Here is a 24356-nt window from a genome sequence, read left to right as displayed (position 1 = left end):
GGTGACAAAAAGTGCTGACGTGAAGTGGGATGTCCATGATCAAAACTTCCTCAAACAAGCTATCCCTTTAGTTTTCCTTCTAAAACATTTGTGAAAATTTGGTTGCCCCCCTTAGGACCTTTTCCAGCTTTATTGTTCCTTTATTCAGCTAATACTGGAGTTTTCTTGCCCAGTGTGGCATTTTGGTCTTTCTTCAGAACATATCTATATGACTGAAAATCTCCAAAAACGAGCACTTAGAATTATAAATGGTGAAGAGAAGGTTCCATATCATTATCTACTAGGTAAGTTCAAGCTTACCACTTTGGTTGAAAAAAGGAACCTCCATTGCCTTCGTTTCGGTACCAAGACCCTGTCTGTTCCCCGATTACGTTCTATCATCCCCGAACCCTACCTTCCGCCCGCAACAGACCATCTAAAATCCCAAAAAGTCCCCAAACTGACTCTCATCCCCGCAAACATGAAAGATATCGCAAGAGTTTTGTTGAGTTGTATAATAGCCAGGAAAATTAGTCATTAGTTTTATTGTTATCTAGTTATTTCTTATTTTGTCTTTTATCTAAGTTTTGACTCATCTTTTTTTTATGTATTTTGTTTTATGTTTGACGTGAAGGTCGAATTCTTTCGATATGATATGTATATATACTAGTGCTACTAGTGGCGAAAAATTCAAATTCGGCCACCATGCTGTGAAGGAAATTTTTTAATTAAATTCTATTTTATTCTAAGTGGTGTCGGAATTAAGCTAAACAGATGTTATGGTTGTCACGGAAGTAGAGTCCTCTAACCCGGATCCCTCAATTTGTCAAATAATTCTCAGTTTATTAAGCTCCGTCCTCCAGATCAGCCACTTGGAAAACAATGTGGTGATATTCTGATTTTTTTATACCAAGAGTAACCATAAAGAATTAACCTTAATCTATCTGATTATGATGAAAGCTTTCAGTAAAAGAACAGGCCAAGGGTACTCCCCCGTCCTTTAGTGTTGCACCAATATCTTTCCTTTATTACGAGCCAAATCAAAAGGCTTATAAAAAACTTCGATTCATCGAGTAATTACAGACCAGTACATATTTACAAATAAGATAACTTATTTGAAATAAATTATACAAAGACTAATGCCTTGCGCTTGATAACCTGCCATATTTAGTTTATATGATATAACAGACTTTGGCAAAGAACTTTCAGGTTCGTCTTTTTTTCTCTCCATCAATGAACTTCTAACAGCGTGAATCTACCAATCCTATTGATTGGTGACAATTATAATATTTTTGCTGGTTATGCCTCTGCGGTTAGTTTGCGATTTAGGCTCTGCTTCTAATAATTATTTGCTCAATTAATAGCACAAAACACTGCCACAATAAAGTTAGAGCTTAATTTTAGAGTTCGACCTTACACAATGAGAGATGCCACCTATTTACTTTCTTATACCAGGGCACTGCAATTAGCAAACTGCTATCCCGCCTTTAGATTCGTTTGGGAACCGACCAATTTTCATCACGATTTAATTTATTAGTCAATGCCAAGCAAAGAGGCGTGGCTATTACAACCAATGAGATTCACTCTTTAGATTCGTTTAGGTCCTGAAATTAGGAAGATGATGTCCTGGCTACAGATCAATCAGAGAACTGGCCCAGATAGCGGAAGCCCAATTTTAGTGAGGACAGATAAATAACTAATAGTCTTTGTTTTAAATAATTAAATCACTTGTTAAATAATTAAGTGAATTCCTTAATATTTAAAAACAACAAAAAAAAACTACGAAAGAGAGAAAAAACTGTTTTCACTCTGAGAGAAAAGAGAGAAATTTAACCGCATAAAGAATGAAAGAAGAAAAAAGTCAAGGCCGTATCCAGGGGGGGGGTCACCCGGTTTGATCCCCCCCCCCCCCGAAAAGTTTGTTTGACTCGTAAAACCGTAACAAACATGGACATAAACAAATTTTATATGCGTTTTTTGAGGTTTTTTATGTACTCCCCCCCCCCCTAAAAAAATTAGTAACCCCCCCTCCCGCCGAACAAAAATCCTGGATGTGCTTCTGTAAAAAGTAAGCACACACAGTGAAGAGTTTCCACTCCGCCTTAAGTTTTGATTTATCCAACTCTTTGGAAGTATCCAAGGATTTCCGCCTATTTTTTTTTAAGATTAACCAAGTCTTAAAAAAGGAAAAAAGGGTGTTGCACAGCATTTATAATGTTGCAATGATTTTATCATTTAATAAATTCCTGCGTAATATATGAATATACAAACAAAGGAGATCTGAATCAAAGAGCAATTTAACCGAAAAACGTGAGGGTTGAAAGCAGAATATGAAGAATATAATATAAATGCCAAATTGTACAATCAAAATTATGCCAATACTGACCATTCTAGCCAAACATGACCACTTAATGATGCTACTTAGATAAATAAAAAAAGTTGATTTTGACCCATATGCCAAATTGACCAATTACCTAATCTGACCATTATTGACTCATTTAGTCAAATATGACCAGTTAAAGACACTAATTGGTCAAATCGCCTGCAAATCCCTAAATTTTAAAACTATGCCAAATTAACCAATTGACCAAATTAACCCTAAAAACCTTATTAACCCCCCCCCCCCCGCCGAACAAAAATCCTGGATACGCTTCTGTAAAAAGTAAGCACACACAGTGAAGAGTTTCCACTCCGCCTCAAGTTTTGATTTATCCAACTCTTTGGAAGTATCCAAGGATTTCCGCCTATTTTTTTTTTAAGATTAACCAAGTCTTAAAAAAGGAAAAAAAGGGTGTTGCACAGCATTTATAATGTTGCAATGATTTTATCATTTAATAAATTCCTGCGTAATATATGAATATACAAACAAAGGAGATCTGAATCAAAGAGCAATTTAACCGTAAAACGTGAGGGTTGAAAGCAGAATATGAAGAATATAATATAAATGCCAAATTGTACAATCAAAATTATGCCAATACTGACCATTCTAGCCAAACATGACCACTTAATGATGCTACTTAGATAAATAAAAAAAAGTTGATTTTGACCCATATGCCAAATTGACCAATTACCTAATCTGACCATTATTGACTCATTTAGTCAAATATGACCAGTTAAAGACACTAATTGGACAAATCGCCTGCAAATCCCTAAATTTGAAAACTATGCCAAATTAACCAATTGACCAAATTAACCCTAAAAAAATTAGTAACCCCCCCCCCGCCGAACAAAAATCCTGGATACGCTTCTGTAAAAAGTAAGCACACACAGTGAAGAGTTTCCACTCCGCCTCAAGTTTTGATTTATCCAACTCTTTGGAAGTATCCAAGGATTTCCGCCTATTTTTTTTTAAGATTAACCAAGTCTTAAAAAAGGAAAAAAGGGTGTTGCACAGCATTTATAATGTTGCAATGATTTTATCATTTAATAAATTCCTGCGTAATATATGAATATACAAACAAAGGAGATCTGAATCAAAGAGCAATTTAACCGAAAAACGTGAGGGTTGAAAGCAGAATATGAAGAATATAATATAAATGCCAAATTGTACAATCAAAATTATGCCAATACTGACCATTCTAGCCAAACATGACCACTTAATGATGCTACTTAGATAAATAAAAAAAAGTTGATTTTGACCCATATGCCAAATTGACCAATTACCTAATCTGACCATTATTGACTCATTTAGTCAAATATGACCAGTTAAAGACACTAATTGGTCAAATCGCCTGCAAATCCCTAAATTTGAAAACTATGCCAAATTAACCAATTGACCAAATTAACCCTAAAAAAATTAGTAACCCCCCCCCCCCGCCGAACAAAAATCCTGGATACGCTTCTGTAAAAAGTAAGCACACACAGTGAAGAGTTTCCACTCCGCCTCAAGTTTTGATTTATCCAACTCTTTGGAAGTATCCAAGGATTTCCGCCTATTTTTTTTTAAGATTAACCAAGTCTTAAAAAAGGAAAAAAAGGTGTTGCACAGCATTTATAATGTTGCAATGATTTTATCATTTAATAAATTCCTGCGTAATATATGAATATACAAACAAAGGAGATCTGAATCAAAGAGCAATTTAACCGAAAAACGTGAGGGTTGAAAGCAGAATATGAAGAATATAATATAAATGCCAAATTGTACAATCAAAATTATGCCAATACTGACCATTCTAGCCAAACATGACCACTTAATGATGCTACTTAGATAAATAAAAAAAAGTTGATTTTGACCCATATGCCAAATTGACCAATTACCTAATCTGACCATTATTGACTCATTTAGTCAAATATGACCAGTTAAAGACACTAATTGGTCAAATCGCCTGCAAATCCCTAAATTTTAAAACTATGCCAAATTAACCAATTGACCAAATTAAACATAAAAAAATTTGTAACCCCCCCCCCCCCCCGCCGAACAAAAATCCTGGATACGCTTCTGTAAAAAGTAAGCACACACAGTGAAGAGTTTCCACTCCGCCTCAAGTTTTGATTTATCCAACTCTTTGGAAGTATCCAAGGATTTCCGCCTATTTTTTTTTAAGATTAACCAAGTCTTAAAAAAGGAAAAAAAGGTGTTGCACAGCATTTATAATGTTGCAATGATTTTATCATTTAATAAATTCCTGCGTAATATATGAATATACAAACAAAGGAGATCTGAATCAAAGAGCAATTTAACCGAAAAACGTGAGGGTTGAAAGCAGAATATGAAGAATATAATATAAATGCCAAATTGTACAATCAAAATTATGCCAATACTGACCATTCTAGCCAAACATGACCACTTAATGATGCTACTTAGATAAATAAAAAAAAGTTGATTTTGACCCATATGCCAAATTGACCAATTATCTAATCTGACCATTATTGACTCATTTAGTCAAATATGACCAGTTAAAGACACTAATTGGTCAAATCGCCTGCAAATCCCTAAATTTGAAAACTATGCCAAATTAACCAATTGACCCAATTAACCCTAAAAAAATTAGTAACCCCCCCCCCCCGCCGAACAAAAATCCTGGATACGCTTCTGTAAAAAGTAAGCACACACAGTGAAGAGTTTCCACTCCGCCTCAAGTTTTGATTTATCCAACTCTTTGGAAGTATCCAAGGATTTCCGCCTATTTTTTTTTAAGATTAACCAAGTCTTAAAAAAGGAAAAAAAGGTGTTGCACAGCATTTATAATGTTGCAATGATTTTATCATTTAATAAATTCCTGCGTAATATATGAATATACAAACAAAGGAGATCTGCATCAAACAGCAATTTAACCGAAAAACGTGAGGGTTGAAAGCAGAATATGAAGAATATAATATAAATGCCAAATTGTACAATCAAAATTATGCCAATACTGACCATTCTAGCCAAACATGACCACTTAATGATGCTACTTAGATAAATAAAAAAAAGTTGATTTTGACCCATATGCCAAATTGACCAATTACCTAATCTGACCATTATTGACTCATTTAGTCAAATATGACCAGTTAAAGACACTAATTGGACAAATCGCCTGCAAATCCCTAAATTTGAAAACTATGCCAAATTAACCAATTGGCAAATTTTATCAACATTACACCAATACTGACCAATTCAGCTAAATATGACCACTCAGACATTAATCGGATAAGTCGTTAAAATAAGTCTAAATTCGAACAATATGCCAATTTGACGAATTAGCCCATTTGACCAGCATTATACCAATATTGACCATTTTAGCGAAACATGACCATTTAAAAACATAAATTAGATAAATAAAAAAAAAATGAATTTGACCAATATGTCAAATTGAACCATTAGCCAATTTGACTATTATTGACCCATTTAGTCAAATATGACCAGTTAAAGACTCTAGTTGGATAAATCATCCAAAAAATACCTGAACTGGGATTTTCGGATATAACAGGGCACAGTATGAACAACCCCATCTTCTGGTTTCTTACTGGAGAGCCAAGTAGTTGCCACTCCTTTGTTTATCCTACCCGTGGGGGTAGTGTAGCGAACAACAACAGCGGTTACATGAACGGCAGTCGGATGGACCTAAAATTATACTGAGATTTTTACCTAATTATTAATATATAAACTTCTAATGATACAAACATTTAACAGACATACATGTCCCTATGAAGGGGGGCTCTGGGGCCAACTCCCCCTTCTTGAAATCATTATAATTTATTCTATATTTTCTTCTAAGAGCTTGTGGACACATGTGCACATTAGAATCGAGAATTCCTTCTGACTAGTCCAAAAGATACCCCAGGGATATAATATATATATTGTTGTTGATTTTGAGGTTCTCCACGTGCTGGGTTCGGATCATTTCCCAATAAAACTTTCTCTCCAACTTTCTAGGAAGTTTAATGTTTCTTCTCTCCCACATTCTAGTCGTACATCCCGAGCTCAAGCTATAATGCGGTTACGACAATATTGGACTAATGAAGAAACAAAAACGCTGAAAGATAGGTTTTGTGCTCGGAAGAGATTTTGGATAAGTTAAAGGTTTTATGTGAACTCTCTTCGGACCCTGAAATAATTACTGGCTGCCTATCACAACTCCTCCATGAAGAGGCTGCTCGGGTCTTGAAATGAAAGCCGCCGAAAATAGGTCCTTTAGATAATGATTGCAAACTTAGTAAGTTGTGACTATTTAGCTTAATAAATAGGGTAAAAAGTGCCAATGGCTCAGAGCAACGACAAAAAGCCCTATCAAAATTTAGATTAGCTAGAAAAGAACACAAGGCCTTAGTATGGAGGAAGAAAGCATTATATGAAATTAAAGAGCAAGAGAAGTGATTTCAAGCTTATAGATCGGCCAGTATGAAGGAATTCTGTAAGTATTTACGTGGGCCACGTGACCAATCAAAAATGATCGCAGAAGTTAACTCTTGGCCGACTTATTTTGAAGACCTGGAGAATCATAGAAACTCAGCTTGCCAGGCACCCATCTACCCGCAAGTGTATAATGAGCCGATAGATGCAGTGGTCAACGAGGAACTCCAAACTCTTCAGAATTTAACTGAATCTTACCTAGAATCGAAGAAGTTGAAGCTGAACGCATCTAAGACAGAGATTGTCATCTTCCAAAGTAGGAAGCCCAATGGACCTCAGGATTATTCCTTTACTTATAACGACGAGGCAATAAAAGTGACCCCAAAGTATAAATATCTGGGATTCGTGGACGCAGCAAATGGGAATTGGACCGAGCACATTAAATTGATGATTTCACGTGGTAAGGCAGCTGCTTGTGCTCTACTTCGACAAAAACGTATCATGGGAATCAAAAATATGAAGATGCATAAGAGTAGGGATCTAGGTATTACTCCGACGGGGCCCAACTGCTGCCATTTATAATCGAGTCTAACGGGGACAGGGTCAATGACACCTTTTTCAAGGTCAATCAGGGGATATTTCTAATGTATTGATCCAGGAAGGGCACAGGATTTCTTGGAAATTTATTTGCATAATTGATGGGGACTAGATTTCTGGGAAATTGATTGCATAATCGAAGGGGACAGGATAATTGGAGAAAAAATTAGATTTTTGAATCGACAAGAAAAAAAAAACATTTTGATTACATCACCAATAACTTTCATAATTTTCAGTGATTGGGTTATAAGCCAAGGGTACCAATTTTGGAAAATACATGGCGGAAGCAAGAATTTTGTTCTATTCTCTGCATAAAAATGCGAAAAGATATTTTTCAAAGTTCCAAGGGTATTTTTCGCTTGAGAAACAACAAAACATCAATCTAAAGTTATTTTTCAAGACCTAGGGGGGGGGGTAATTTTACCCCCTTACTATATGTGCACCTGCATAGAACATGATAAAGAAACAAACCAATTGTAAATTAAACTGATAAAGAGAATTATAATTATAGTGATTCGTAGTCAATAATCTAGTGATTTATGAGCTGATCTAGTGAATTTTTTTTTCACCAGGTGGCAACCCTGTACCTAGATTATAATTGGATAACACGGACAAAATATCTAATAAAGGTCCATAAGATGGGAAACATTCCAAAATATGCAATAAAGTTCTATTCAAATAGAACATCAACCATTAATATCAATTTTCATTTTTTCTTCAGTGGAGGCAATGTAATCTAAGGATCAAAAGATTAAAAGAACACAATAAATTAATCAGATGTTTTAAATAATTATAGATCCTTGAGGTACACCCTATACGAAAAAAGTGCATTACCTTGGGTGACGATGAAATAGAATAGAATCTGGCTTGTAATCGTGGTAGCAACTCACAGACCATATCCAATGGAGGTTTACAAGACGGAAAATCTTCCAAAATATGCAATAAACTTCTACAATCATCCAATACGAATTTTTGATAATATGTTTTTCCTTCTGGATTATTGGAGGCCAAAAGTAGCAGCTTTTCTTTCTCCTATAAAGTATAATTATATTAAAAAACGAAGTTTTAAGACAAAGAAATAGAGAGAAAGAGAACTATACGAGCAGTATCAATTAACTGTGCCCTCTACTTTATCTTAATAAAGATAAATTCAGAAATTACAAAATGACTATAACCGTTAGATTCTTCATTTAATTTTGGGCCCCTAAAATTTATGCACCCGGGGCAAGTGTACCATCAGTCCCTCCCCTAACTGTCTCTGCATTGGACTATACAATCCCTAACGGCGGTGCTGATCAACGTTTCATGGCCCTTCAGCAATAAAGAAGGGGTTGAAGGCTAGTCATTCAGTGCTTTCACACACCTTTCCTGTTTATATTCTGCATATTTCCTCATATACCCATTTTAGACCAACTAACACCCCTTCCACGCCTATCGTTTCCCCAAACGCATCCAATCAAAATTTTGAGATAGCCATTTTGTTCAACGTAGTTGAAAGTTCTGGAAATTAGGTCTTCCCCCTCCCCACACAGCACTCAGGGCAAGGGTTGTAAGATGTCCTGGGGGCATATAAGGTTTATATAGAAAGCTTTGTCATAGAAACTTCAAAAAGGGCTCATTCGATTGGAAATTGAAATGGCTAGTGCCCTTTTTAATAAAATGACACCAAACTGTTTTATCATAGGCAGTGCAATAGCGCTGCCTAAGTAAAGAACGATGTTGGCAGAATGTGTTTTTTTTTACCAGGGCTTTTCGTATCAAAGTAGTTGTCGTAAAACTTCGAATAGGGATCATTCGATTGGAAATTTGAAGGGCTTGTTCCCTCCTTAATAGTCGAAAGTGATTGGAAGGCAACTAACACCCCTTCCACGCCTATCGTTTCCCCAAACGCATCCAATCAAAATTTTGAGATAACTATTTTGTTCAACGTAGTTGAAACTTTTAGGAATTAGGTCTTTAAGGATGACAACCCCCCTCCCCACACAGCACAGGGCAAGGGTTGTAAGATATGTCCTGGGGGCATATAAGGTTTTATAGAAAGCTTTGTCGTAGAAACTTCAAAAAGGGCTCATTCGATTGGAAATTGAAATGGCTAGTGCCCTTTTTAATAGTCGAAATTGATTGAAGGGAAACTAGCCCCCCTCTCACGCCCACCATTTATTCAAACACATCCAATAAAAATTAGATAGCCATTTTGTTCAACGTAGTTGATAGTTCTGGAAATTACATATTTGAGGATGATAACCACCTCAGAGCCCCCAGGCCAAGGGTCATAAGTTATGCCCTGGGGGCATATGAGGTTTTTCTTGAAAGCTTTGTCGTACAAACTTCTAAAAGTCTCATTCGATTGGAAATTCAAAGGACTAGTGCCCTTTTTAATGATCAAAAGTGATTGGAGGGCAACTAACCCCCCTCTCACACCCACCTTGTCCCCAAACACATCCAATCAAAATTTTTAAAAAATCATTTTATTCATCGTAGTTGAAAGTTCTGTAAATTAGGCCTTTGAGGATGATAACCTCCTCAGAGCCTTGAGGGCAAGGTCTGTAAGTTATACCCTGGGGTCATGTAAGGTTTTTATTGAAAACTTTGTAGTACAAACTTCCAAAAGGGCTCATTCGATGGGAAATTCAAGGACTAGTGCCCCTTTTAATAGTCAACAGTGATTGGAGGGCAACTAAACCCCTCTCCCACTTTTTTCCCAAACACAGCCAACCCAAATTTTTAGATAGCCATTCTGATCCACGTAGTTGAAAGTTTTAGAAATTATGTCTTTAAGGATGACACCTTCCCCCTAAAGCCCTCAGGACACGGGTTGTAAGTTATGCCCTGGGGGCATATAAGGTTTTTATAGAAAGCGATGTCGTCGAAACTTCAAAAAGGGCTCATTCGATTGGAAATTGAAATGGCTAGTGCCCTGTTTAATAGTCGAAAGTACTTGGAGAGCAACTAACCCCCCTCTCACGCCTACCATTTCCCCAAACACATACAATTAAAATTTTGAGATAGCCATTTTTTTCAACGTAGTTGAAAGTTCTGGCAATTAGGTCTTTGAGGATGACAAACCCCCACAGTCCTCAGGGCACGGCTCAATTGGAGGGCAACTAACCCTCCTCTCAAGCCCACCAGTTCCCCAAATACCTCCAATCAGATTTTGAGATACCCATTTTTGATGAAAAGATGACAACCCTCCCAACCCTCACGGTAAGGGTTGTAAGTTATGCCCTGGGGGCTTGTAAGGTTTTTATAGAAAGTGTTGTCATAGAAACATCAAAAAGAGCTAATTCAATTGGAAATTGAAAGGGCTAGAGCCCTTTTTAATAGTCGAAAGTGATTGGAAGGCAACTAACCCCCTCTCTCGCCCACCATTTCAACAAACACATCCAATCAAACTTTTGAGATAACCATTTTGTTCAACGGAGTTGAAAGGTCCGGAAATTATGTCTTTGAGGATAACAAACCCCCCATACCGATCAGGGCAAGGGTTGAAAGTTATGCCCTGGGGCTATATAGGGTTTTTATAGATAGCGTTGTTGTACAAACTTCAAAAAGGACTCATTCAATTGGAAATTGAAAGGGCTAGTGCCCTTTTTAAAAGTAGAAAGTGATTGGAGATCAACTATCCCCCCCCCCTCTCACATCCACCATTTTCCCAAACACATCCAATCAAAATATTAAGATAGCCATTTTTTCCAATGTAGTTGAAAGTTCTGGAAATTATGTCTTTGTGGACGACAACCCCTCCACAGCACTCAGGGCAAGGGTTGTAAGTTATGCCCTGGAGGCATATAAGGTTTTTATAGAAAGTGTTCTCGCAAAAACTTCAAAAAGGATTAATTCGATTGGAAATTGAAATTGCTAGTGCCCTGTTCATTAGTTGAAAGTGATTGGAGTGCCACTAACCCCCCTCTCACGCCCACCATTTATCCAAACACATCCAATCAAAATTTTGAGATAACCATTTTGTTCAACGTAATTGTAAGTTCAGGAAATTAGGTCTTTGTAGGATGATAACCCCCTCAGAGCCCTCAGGGCAAGGGTTATAAGACGCCCTGGGGGCATATAAGGTTTTTATTGAAAGCTTTGTCGTAGAAACTTCTAAAGGACTCATTCGATCGAAAATTCAAAGGACTAATGCCCATTTTAATAGTCGAAAGTGATTGGGGTGCAACTAACCCCCCTCTCACGCCCACCTTTAACCCAAACCCATCCAATCAAAATCAAAATTTTTAGATAGCCATTTTGTTCAACGTAGTTGAAAATTCTGGAAATTAGGCCTTTGAGGATGATAAACTCCTCAGAGCCCTCAGGGCAAGGGTTATAAATTATGCCCTGGGGGCAAATAAGGTTTTTATTGAAAGCTTTGTCGTAGAAACTTCAAGAAGGGCTAATTCGATTGGGAATTCAAAGGAATATTGCCCTTTTTAATAGTCGAAAGTAATTGGAGGGCAACTATCCCCCCTCTAACGCCCACTTTTTCCCCAAACACAACCAAACAAAATTTTTAGATAGCCATTTTGATCCACGTAGTTGAAAGTTTTAGAAATTATGTCTTTAAGGATGACACCTTCCCCCTAAAGCCCTCAGGACACGGGTTGCTATCTATGCCCTGGGGGCATATAAGGTTTTTATAGAAAGCGTCGTCGTAAATACTTCGGGAAGAGATCCCCCGGTTTAATACGTAAATGGCTGTTCCCGATTTAATAATTGTATATAATATAGGGACAACTAGCACCCGTCTCACGCCAGCAAGTTTCCCGGACAAATACAGTGAAAGCTTATAAATAGTCACTTTTTTCAACGTAGTTGAAAGTTCTGGCAATTAGGTCTTTGAGGATGACGACCCTCCACAGTCCTCAGGGCACGGATCAGTTGGAGGGCAACTAACCCTCCTCTCACGCCCACCAGTTCCCCAAATACGTTCAATCAGATTTTGAGATAATCATTTTTTCAACGTAATTGAGAACTATTGAGATAACCATTTTGTTCAACGTAGTTGAAAGTTCTCGGAAATTATGTCTTTGAGGAAAACAAACCCCCCACACCCATCAGGGCAAGGGTTGAAAGTTATGCCCAGGGGCCATATAGGGTTTTTATAGATAGCGTTGTTGTACAAACTTCAAAAAGGGCTTATTCAATTGGAAATTGAAAGGGCTAGTGCCTTTTTTAAAAGTAGAAAATGATTGGAGATCAACTAACCCCCCCCCCCTCTCACATCCACCATTTCCCCAAACACATCCAATCAAAATATTAAGATAGCCATTTTTTTCAATGTAGTTGAAAGTTCTGGAAATTACGTCTTTGAGGATAACAAATTCCCCACAGCCCTCAGGGCAAGGGCTGTAAGTTATGCCCTGGGGGCATATAAGGTTTTTTATAGAAACCGTTGTCGTAGAAACTTCAAAAAGGGTTCATTCGATTGGAAACTGAAATGGCTAGTGCCCTTTTTAATAGTCGAAAGTGATTGGAGTGCCACTAACCCCCCTCTCACGCCCACCATTTATCCAAACATATCCAATCACCATTTATCCAAACACATCCGATCGAATGAGCCCCTAAAGGGCTCATTTGATCGAAAATTCGAAGGACTAATGCCCTTTTTAATAGCCGAAAGTGATTTGGGGGCAACTAACCCCCCTCTAACGCCCACTTTTTCCCCAAACACAGCCAACCAAAATTTTTAGATAGCCATTTTGATCCACGCAGTTGAAAGTTTTAGAAATTATGTCTTTAAGCATGACACCCTCTCCCCATATCCCTCAGGGCAAGGGTTGTAAGTTATGCCATGGGGGCAGGTAAGGTTTCCTATAGAAAGTATTGTCATAGAAACTTCACAAAAGGCTAATTCAATTGGAAAATGAAAGGGCTAGAGCCCTTTTTAATAGTCGAAAGTGATTGGAGGGCACTAACCCCCTGTCACGCCCACCATTTCAACAAACACATCCAATCAAAATATCGAGATAGCCATTTTTTCAATGTAGTAGAAAGTTCTGCAAATTATGTCTTTGAGGATGATAATCCTCCCACAGCACTCAGGGCAAGGGTTGTAAGTTGAAAGTTCTGGAAATTATGTCTTTGAGGATAACAAACCCCCCACACCCATCAGGGCAAGGGATGAAAGATATGCCCTGGGGCCATACAGGGTTTTTATAGATAGCATTGTTGTAGAAACTTCAAAAATGGCTCACTCAATTGGAAATTGAAAAGGCTAATGCCTTTTTTAAAAGTCGAAAGTGATTGGAGGGCAACTAACCCCCCCCCTTTTTCTCATGTCCACCATTTCCCCAAACACATCCAATCAAAATATTGAGACAAACATTTTTTTCAATGTAGTTGAAAGTTCTGGAAATTATGTCTTTGAGGATGACAAACCCTCCACAGCACTCTGTAAGTTATGCAAGGGCTGTAAGTTATGCCCTGGAGGCATATAAGGGTTTTTATAGAAAGCGTTGTCGTAGAAACTTCAAAAAGGGTTCATTCGATTGGAAATTGAAATGGTTAGTGCCGTTTTTAATAGTCGAAAGTGATTGTAGTGCCACTAACCCCCCTCTCACGTCTCTGTGTCGTCTCTGTGCCGTCTCTGTGTCGTCTCTGCGTCGTCTCTGCGTCGTCTCTCTGTGTCGTCTCTGTGTCGACACAGAGACGACACAGAGACGACACAGAGTAGGATCAATCCATATTCTTGCATATTGTTAGAGATTGTGTACCAAGCATCACATCATTATTCCTCTTTGGCACTAATATCTGTAACTTAACATTAACTTTCAAATCTATTCCCGGGCCCTAGACTGTTACGCCCTGTCTTTGAGGATGATAACCCCCTCAGAGGCCTCAGGGCAAGGGTTATAAGTTATGCCCTGGAGGCATAAAGTTTTTTATTGAAAGCTTTGTCGTAGAAACTTCTAAAGGGTTCATTCGATCGGAAATTCAAAGGACTAATACCCTTTTTAATAGTCGAAAGTGAATGGGAGGCAACTAACCCCCCTATCACGCCCACCTTTAACCCAAACACATCCAATCAAAATTTTGAGATAGCCATTTTGTTCAACGTAGTTGAAATTTCTGGAAATTAGGCCTTTGAGGATGATAACCTCCTCAGAGCCCTCAAGGCAAGGGTTATAAATTATGCCCTGGGGAGCATATAAGGTTTTTATTGAAAGCTTTGTAGTAGAAACTTCAAGAAGGGCTCATTCGATTGGGAATTCAAAGGAATAGTGCCCTTTTTAATAGTCGAAAGTAATTGGAGGGCAAATATCCCCCCACTAACGCCCACTTTTTCCCCAAACACAGCCAACCAAAATTTTTAGATAGCCATTTTGATCCACGTAGTTGAAAGTTTTAGAATTTATGTCTTTAAGCATGACACCCTCCCCCCACAGCCCTCAGGGCACGGGTTGTAAGTTATGCCACGGGGCAGGTAAGGTTTCTTATAGAAAGTATTGTCATAGAAACTTCACAAAAGGCTAATTCAATTGGAAATTGAAAGGGCTAGAGCCCTTTTTAATAGTCGAAAGTGATTGGAGGGCAACTAAGCCCCTCTCACGCCCACCATTTCAACAAAGACATCCAATCAAAATATTGAGATAACCAGTTTGTTCAACGTAGTTGAAAGTCCTGGAAATTATGTCTTTGAGGATAACAAACCCCCCACAAGCACCAGGGTAAGGGTTGAAAGTTATGCCCTGGGGCCATATAGAATTTTTATAGATAGCGTTTTTGTACTAACTTCAAAAAGGGCTCATTCAAATTGGAAATTGAAAGGGCTAGTGCCCTTTTTAAAAGTAGAAAGTGATTGGAGATCAACTATCCCCCCCCCCTATCAAATCCACCATTTCCCCAGACTAATCCAATCAAAATATTGAGATAGCCATTTTTTCAATGTAGTTGAAAGTTCAGGAAATTATGTCTTTGAGGATGACAACCCTCCCACAGCACTCAGGGCAAGGGTTGTAAGTTGAAAGTTCTGGAAATTATGTCCTTGAGGATAACAAACCCCCCACACCCATCAGGACGAGGGTTGAAAGTTATGCCCTGGGGCCATATAGGGTTTTATAGATAGCGTTGTTGTAGAAACTTCAAAAATGGCTCACTCAATTGGAAATTGAAAAGGCTAGTGCCTTTTTTAAAAGTAGAAAATGATTGGAGATCAACTAACCCCCCCCCTCTCACATCCACCATTTCCCCAAACACATCCAATCAAAATTTTGAGATAGCCATTTTATTCAATGTAGTTGAAAGTTCTGGATATTACGTCTTTGAGGATGACAAACCCTCCACAGCCCTCAGGGCAAGGGTTTTAAGTTATGCCCTGGGGACATATAAGGTTTTTATAGAAATCTTTGTCGTAGAAACTTCCAAAAGGGTTCATTTGATTGGAAATTGAAATGGCTAGTGCCCTTTTTAATAGTCGAAAGTGATTGGAGGGCCACTAACCCCCACCCCCCTTTCTCACATCCACCATTTCCCCAAACACATGCAATCAAAATATTGGGATAGCCATTTTTTTCAATGTAGTTGAAAGTTCTGAAAATTATGTTTTTGAGGATGACAGCCCCCTCACAGCCCTCAGGGCAAGGGTTGTAAGTAATGCCCTGGGGGCATATAAGGTTTTCATTGAAATCTTTGTCGTAGAAACTTGAAAAAGGGCTCATTCAATTGGAAATTAAAATGGCTAGTGCCCTTTTTAAGAGTCAAAAGTGATTGGAGTGCAACTAACCCAACTCTCCCGCCCACCATTTATCCAAACACATCCAATCAAAATTTTGAGATAGCCATTTTGTTCAACGTAGTTGAAAGTTTTAGAAATAATGTCCTTAAGAATGATAACCCCCCCCCCCCACAGCCCTCAAGGAAAAGGTTGTAGGTTTTACCCTGGGGGCATATAATGGTTTTATATAAAGCACTGTCCTAGAAACTTCAAAAAAGGCTCATTCCATTGGAAATTGAAATAGATAGTGCACTTTTTAATTGTCGAAAGTAATTGGAGGGAAACTAACCCCCCCCCCCCCTCACGCCCATCATTTCCCCAGACACATACAATCAAAATTTTGAGATAACCCTTTTTTTCAACGTACTTGAAAGTTCTAGAAATTAGGTCTTTGAGGATGACAACCCCCCCCCCCATAGCCCTCAGGGCTAGGCTCATTTGAAGGGCAACTAACCCCCCTCTCACGCCCACCATTTCCCAAAACACATCCAATCAAACTTTGAGATAGCCATTTTCCCCAAACACATACAATCAAAATTTTGAGATAATCATTTTTTCAACGTACTTGAAAGTTCTGGAACTTAGGTCTTTGAGGATGACAACTCCCCCCCAACCCTCAGGGAAAGGGTTGTAAGTTATGCCCTGGCGGCGTGTAAGGTTTTAATAGAAAGTGTTGTCATAGAAACTTCAAAAAGGGCTCATTCGATTGGAAATTGAAAGGGCTAGGGCCATTTTTAACAGTCGAAAGTGATTGAAGGGCCCACCTCTCACGCCCACCATTTCCGAAACTCATCCAATCAAAATATTGAGATAACCATTTTGTTCAACGTAGTTGAAAGTTCTGGAAATTATTTCTTTGAGGATAACACACCCCCCACCACCCATCAGGGCAAGGGTTGAAAGTTATGCCCTGGGGCCATATAGGATTTTTATAGATAGTGTCACTGTAGAAACTTCAAAAAAGGCTCATTCATTTGGAAATTAAAAGGGCTGGTGCCCTTTTTAAAATTCGTAAGTGATTGGAGGGCAACACCCCCCCGCCCTCTCCCACCTACCATTTCTCCAAATACATCCAATCAAAATATTGAGAAGGCCATTTTTTTCAATGTAGTTGAAATTCCTGGAAATTATCTCTTTGAGGATGACAACCGCCCCCCCCCACAGCCCTCAGGGCAAAGATTGTAAGTTATACCCTGGGGTATATAAGGTTTATAGAGACAGGGTTGTCGTAGAAACTTTAAAAAGGGCTCATTCAATTGGAAATTGAAAGGGCTAGTGCCCTTTTTATTTGTAGAAATGGATTGGAGGCCAACTAGCCTCCTCTTACGCCCACCATTTCGCCAAACACATCCAATTAAAATTTTGAGATAGCCATTTTTTCAACATTGTTGGAAGTTCTGGAAATTAGCTCTTTGTGGATGACACCCCCCCCCCCCCCACAGTCCTCAGGGTAAGGGTTGTAAGGTATTTTATATAAGGTTTTTATAGAAAGCGTTGTTGTAAAAACTGCACCCTCTCACGTCCACTATTTCCCCAAACACATCCAATCAAAATTTTGAGATAGCCATTTTGTTCAACGTACTTAAAATTTCTGGAATTATGCCCCCCCCCCCAACCCGCACGGTAAGGGTTGTAAGCAAGCCCTGGGGGCATATAAGGTTTCTATAGACCGGGTTGTAGAAACTTAAAAAACGACTCATTTGGTAGTGCACTTTTTACTAGTCAAAAGTGATTGGATGGCAACTAACCCCCCTCTCACCCCCACCATTTCCCCAAACACTTCCAATCTACATTTTGATATAGTCATTTTGTTGAACGCTGTTGAAGGGTCTGGAAATTATGTCACAGCCATCAGGGCTAAGGTTGTAAGTTATGACCTGGGGGCATATTAGGTTTTTATAAAAAATGTTGTCGTAAAAACTTCAAAAAGTGCCCATTGGATTCAAAATTGAAAGGGCTAGTGCGCTTTTATAGTCGAAAGTAATCAAAGGTAAAATCCCCCCCATGCCCATCATTTCGCCAAAAAAAATCCGATCCACATTTTGATATGGCATTTTTATTCACCATAGTCGAAAGGTCTGTAAATTATGTCTTTGAGGATGACGGCCCTCCCCCCATAATCCTCCGGACAAGGGTTGTAGGTTATACCCTTGGGGCATATTATGTTCTTATGGAAAGGTTTGTCATAGAAGCTCAAAAAAGGAATCATTCAATTGAAAATTGAGAGAACTAGTGCCTTTCTTATTAGTCGAAAGTGATCAGAGGGCAAATGCCTCCCCCCCCCTCCACGCCTATCATTTCCCCAAACACTTCCAATCAAAACTATTAGATAGCCATTTGTTTAAAGTATTTTAAAGGTCTGGAAATTATGTCTTAGAGGATAACAAATCCCCCCCCAGCCCTCAGGGCAAGGGTTGCAAGCTATGCTCTGGGGGCATATCAGATTTTTATAGAAAGCAAGGTCATGTAAACTTCGGAGGGGGCTCATTGGATTGGTAATCATACGCTCTAGTGCTTTTTTTAAGAGTCAAAGTGGTCGGAGGGCAGGTAGCCCCCCCCCCCCACACACACACACACACGTTGTATTGTCCCAAAATGCATCTAATAGAAATTTTGAGATAACAATTCTATTCAAAATAGTCTAAATATCATATAACAAGGTTTTTGGGGTTGAAACCAACCTCTGAGATTAGGGGCAAGGGTTGTAAGTTATGCCCAGGAGGCACTTAAGGTTCTTATGGAAGGGATGGTTGTTTAAATTTAGAAGAGGCTCATTCTTTTTCTCTGAAAAAGACTATATCAATATAAAACGAAAAGAAATTAAATAAAGAAAAAACTTTTCCCACAAAAAAAGTTTTTCAAAAAAACGTGAAGAACTCCATTAAACCAAAAATGAACAAAAATAGAATCAAATAATCTACCAAACATACAACTACCACAAATCAGTATCAATAAATAAATGAAACCCAAAACAAACAAAAATAAAAATAAATAACAGAGTAAAACTCAAAGGAGCAGCCGAAATTAATATGAGTAGGGTTCTAAAACCCCATGCTTTCTAAAAGCCAGAATATAATTTGTGCTTTACTGAAAAAAATTCAAATGAATTTACTGAAAAAAATGTCCAATGTCAGTTTAATATGCATATGCTGATATTTATTAATTACAATTTTAATTAATTTTTGATTTGTTAAAGTTATAAAAATTAAAGCATTTAAAAGAATTTTTTCAGTAAAGTACAAATTATATTCTGTCTTTTAGAAAGCATAGGGGTTTAGAACCCTACTCATATTAATTTCTGCTCGTTTTGAGTTCTACTTATTTTAATTTTTGCTTGTTTTGGATTTCATTTATTTATTGATACTGATTTGTGGTAGTTGTATGCTTGGTAGATTATTTGATCCTATTTTTGTTCATTTTTAGTTTAATAGACTTCTTTATTTTTTTTTTGAAAAACTTATTTTGTGGGAATTTTTTTTTTTAATTAATCTAGTATAAAACTGGTCTTTACATTTCTCCGTCCTGATAATACCGGATAAATATCATTTGGATACGTAATATTAATATTTGGATATACAGCCAAACTTTATTGGTGGGAGAGGGGGGCAGGCACAGCTTAAAAGACGACTGTCACTAAACAGCGAACATTGGTAACAGACAGGATTATCGAGTTCAGAAATCGCCAAATATTGAGAAAGAAACACTTTCCAATAGAGATATTGCGGAAATTCTAAAATAAAAATTTGATAAATAACGCCATCCCTAAGCATTCAAAACTATATTCATAACCACAACAACTATTTTATTTAATTTGTTGTGTGTATGTCATGCTTAGGTGTCTTAGGGCTGATGTCAAGGTAAGTCAAGCTAATTACGTCTTCTTTTTGTCTTTATTTCAATTGAATAATATTGGGTAACGTTGCCAACATGTGTACTCCCCTACAGGTTACAGTTTTTAGGTTTTATCATCAATGTATGTTTATATATATATATATATATAAATATATATATATAAATATATATATATAAATATATATATAATATATATATATATATATATATATATATATATATATATATATATATATATATATATATATATATATATATATATATATATATATATATATATATATATATATATATATATATATATATATATATATATATATATATATATATATATATATATATATATATATATATATATATATATATATATATATATATATATATATGAATTGTAGCATAAACTTTGGCCTTCCTACATATAATCTTTTGTTCCAAGTGCTATCAGTCTAGTAGAAATAAACGGGAAGGGTCAGATGATTTGCCACTACCCACCAACGGCAAGCGGATCTCATTGGTCCGTATACGAAGTTTCTACAATTAGTACAAATAATGGACTGGGGTCTTCGTCCCCATACACTTGTTATCATGACGTCACATTTCCAGTTTTCTCTTTAGTTTATATTTTTTTGAAAGTCTATAGCCGATGTCCAAAATTCCAAAATCTATTCTACATATTCTATTCTTTCAAAATTTTTTCAAAAATTTTTCAAAATCTATTCTACATACAATTCTAAGTTGAAGTTCAAGTGAAAACTTTGAATAGTTCAGACAAACAACAGAACGAGACAGACACATATGTCACGATAGTTAATACATATGATTTTATATGTTGAAATGTGCGAGAGAGAGGGACACAGAGGAAGACAGAGAGAGAGAAAGGAGAGGAGACAGATAGAAAGAGAATCTTGACAGGGTGGGAGGGGCTTACTTCTTGATCGGTAGCGTAATCTGCAATTTCTTTTATAACGTGAGTCCTTGGACAAGCCGTAATATCAACATAATGAGATAAGGCAGTGCGATATGTACACGGTACAGGAAATGGCGACTTCTTCGTAGAATCCTCTATAAAAAGAAACTAATTCAGACCACACCAAAAATTATAAAGATCTAAGCTTAAAAACTGACAGTCTAAAAATAGCAAGAAAAATGAACAAAATGAACAAATATTTATAGAAATAAGATCCTTATGAAATCGGAACTCCATTATATATACGCTGAAGATAAAATGATAGACGAAAATCTTATAATGCATCTTATGGAAAATTGACCTTTTACTGTGTTTGAAACAAAATACGAAGCAAATACTTTTCTCTGATCCAAATATATGGTTCAAACGTTTTTTCTCTCTCTTTTATGATTAATGAATTTGACTAATGAAAAGATCTTCATGACTTACATAAAGTGCCAAGGACATGAAAATTAAAACATTTTCGCCCCTAAACCCATTATAGGTTCATTCATTCCTATTAACAATGAATTTCTAAGATTCTGTCGTCTGGTTGTTTCAAAACTATGAAATTTTTTTGGGCAGTATAGCATTTTTTCATTGTTGCCACGTTCGCTTACAGTGAACGACAAACGAAGATTACATAATACATCTCAAGAAAAATGTTAATGACATATAAAGAGCCAAGAACATCAAAATAAAACAGTTTTTGCCCCTAGATCCATCGTAGGTTCGTCCATTTCTATATACCAGGATTTTCTAAGATTTTTTTTCGTCTAGTTGTTAAAAAATTATGAAGTTTTTAGTTCTGAATCACATCTTGTCACCGTTATACATGTTGAACCGTAAAAATAAATAAGCAAAACGTATATTTGATGAATTTGACAATGTTTTCCGATCGCAAAAATTCAAACATTTAAGAATCTACGATTCCCAACCAACAGCAACTTTCAAAAGGATGCTATAGTTTCTTAAGTTGTTTGATGCAATTTGTTTTTAGCTCCCTGATTTAATCAGGATATAAAAATAATGTAAAATCAGGAAATAAAAGCAGGATAATAAAACCAGAAAATAATAATATTGTTTCCTGATTTCTTATCCAAATTTCTGTTTTTATTTTAATTTCACTCAGATTACTGCCAAAAACTCTATACAGCGGTCTCTTTTTTTAAAAACTAAATTTCGATTTTTTTTATTTATTTAATATATATGGTTGTGTACGTTTACATTTAATCATCTCAAACCATCAGATTTAATTTTCACTGTCCATGGTACTTTAAGAGCTATGGTCTGTGGGCAAGTTTTTGGTAAATTATGATTTACCATGTATATTACCATATAGTACCAATTCAAACAATCAGGTTTCAATTTCACTGCCCAGGGTAATTTAAGGGCTGGGCTCTCTGGGATAGCTTCTGGTATATTACCAATTTAACATATATATTACCATATTAATTGTCATATAGTAACAATTCAAACAATCATATTTTATTTTCACTGTCCAGGGTACTTTAAGGGCACATGCTCTCTGGGCAAGCTTTTGCTATATTACCAATTTACCATATATATTACCATATAGTACCAATTCAAACAATCAGGTTTCAATTTCACTGCCCAGGGTAACTTAAGGTTAATCAGGGATAGCTTCTGGTATATTACAAATTTACCATATATATTACCATAGTATTTGTCATATAGTAACAATACAAACAATCGCATTTTATTTTCACTGTCCAGGGTAATTTAAGGACTATGCTCTCTGGGCAAGTTTCTGGTATATTACCAGTCTATCATATATATCACCATATTATTTACCACTTATTACAAAACTAACAAACAGATTCCGTTTTCACTGTCCCTGGAACTAAACAAAAATATTAACGTTAAAATGCTTCCACATGGCAATTATAGGCCTCAAAATTGTTAATACCAAACTGATAATACCAAAAAGGGAGAAAAACTGATCGGTCCATGGTTCTTATTGTGGTAACTAAATTCTATATTTAAAAATTCACATTAAAGAGTGTTTTTCACACCTTTATATACACATACCCAACTCGATATAAGAAAAATACTGAATGATGAACGAGGCCACTTTTAAAATAGTGCCGTCTTTGAAGAGATGTGAAGAACACCCGGGCGTCCTGACAGGGTAGTGACAGGGTAGTGATTATCAGGTTTAGAAAGTTTTGATGAGAATCAAATGATATATTTCCCTATTTTCGATCTGATTTTGCCTAATACTTCATCACTTTTTTGTTTGCCAAACGCTTAAGGGATTTTATCCACATTCAGTACAGGATAACCAACCAAGATGCTTTCGGTACCTCATTAGGAGCAAAACTTACCGTCAATATTTTGTAGTGAAAATAAGGTGTCCAAATCTATATTCAGCAAATCACCAAATTTCTGGACTAACTCACCATCATTCACTGGGTATATGGCAACATGATCACCTATAATTGACTACAGAAAAATATATATATATATATATATATATATATATATATATATATATATATATATATATATATATATATATATATATATATATATATATATATACATATATATATATATATATATATATATATATATATATATATATATATATATATATATGTATATATGTATATATATATATATATATATATATATATGTATATATATATATATATATATATATATATATATATATATCTCTCTCTCTCTCTCTCTCTCTCTCTCTCTCTCTCTCTCTCTCTCTCTCTCTCTCTCTCTCTCTCTCTCTCTCTCTCTCTCTCTCTCTCTCTCTCTCTCTCTCTCTCTCTCTCTCTCTCTCTCTCTCTCTCTCTCTCTCTCTCTCTCTCTCTCTCTCTCTCTCTCTCTCTCTCTCTCTCTCTCTCTCTCTCTCTCTCTCTCTCTCTCTCTCTCTCTCTCTCTCTCTCTCTCTCTCTCTCTCTCTCTCTCTCTCTCTCTCTCTCTCTCTCTCTCTCTCTCTCTCTCTCTCTCTCTCTCTCTCTCTCTCTCTCTCTCTCTCTCTCTCTCTCTCTCTCTCTCTCTCTCTCTCTCTCTCTCTCTCTCTCTCTCTCTCTCTCTCTCTCTCTCATCTACATCTCTCACTCTCTCTCTCTATATATATGGTAACAACTTCTAATTGAGTCATTATTAATTGAGTAAAAATACCTTCAGGCGCACAAGGCAGAGTTTCAAAATACCACTTTTCAGATGCAGAAGACAAATCGTGGAGATGTGTGGGCTTGGTGGGAAGTTGCTCAGCAACAATTTCCTGGCTAAATGCGTCAATGTACCGGAAGGACGTGGTTAGTTTTCCAAATATATACCCCGATTTTTGAGACTGAAGACAGACCTTTTGACTAGCAGGGTGAACATCTGCCCGTTTATTTTCTCATTAGAAATACCTTGGGACTTTGTCGGATCATTGTAAGTGTCTGTATCTTATTATATATTATTGTAGTTTTTTGAGACTTGTGGTCTACTTGGCGCAACCAGTCCCAGTAGCA

The 24356-nt window shown here is 36.8% G+C and overlaps 1 protein-coding gene across 1 annotated transcript in view; it reads right to left on the bottom strand.

Annotated features, from left to right (window-relative positions):
- The window catches only part of Cpr (Cytochrome P450 reductase), a 65016-nt gene that overhangs the window by 14207 nt on the left and 26453 nt on the right, over positions 1–24356 (bottom strand). The window contains exons 3-7 of the mRNA XM_089086435.1: positions 24019–24125; positions 23202–23309; positions 20836–20969; positions 8183–8380; positions 5862–6022 (exon numbers count right to left, since the gene is read on the bottom strand). Of these exons, the coding sequence (XP_088942561.1) occupies positions 5862–6022; positions 8183–8380; positions 20836–20969; positions 23202–23309; positions 24019–24125 (708 nt within the window). The remainder of the gene's footprint in view (positions 1–5861; positions 6023–8182; positions 8381–20835; positions 20970–23201; positions 23310–24018; positions 24126–24356) is intronic.

This window comes from Artemia sp. Qi Xiang Cuo, chromosome 3 (genome assembly GCF_049724085.1).
Source record: "Artemia sp. Qi Xiang Cuo chromosome 3, ASM4972408v1, whole genome shotgun sequence".
Taxonomy (NCBI): Eukaryota; Metazoa; Arthropoda; class Branchiopoda; order Anostraca; family Artemiidae; genus Artemia; species Artemia sp. Qi Xiang Cuo.
Note: the sequence above shows the minus strand (reverse complement) of the source record. Positions and strands in the feature narration are given on the sequence as shown.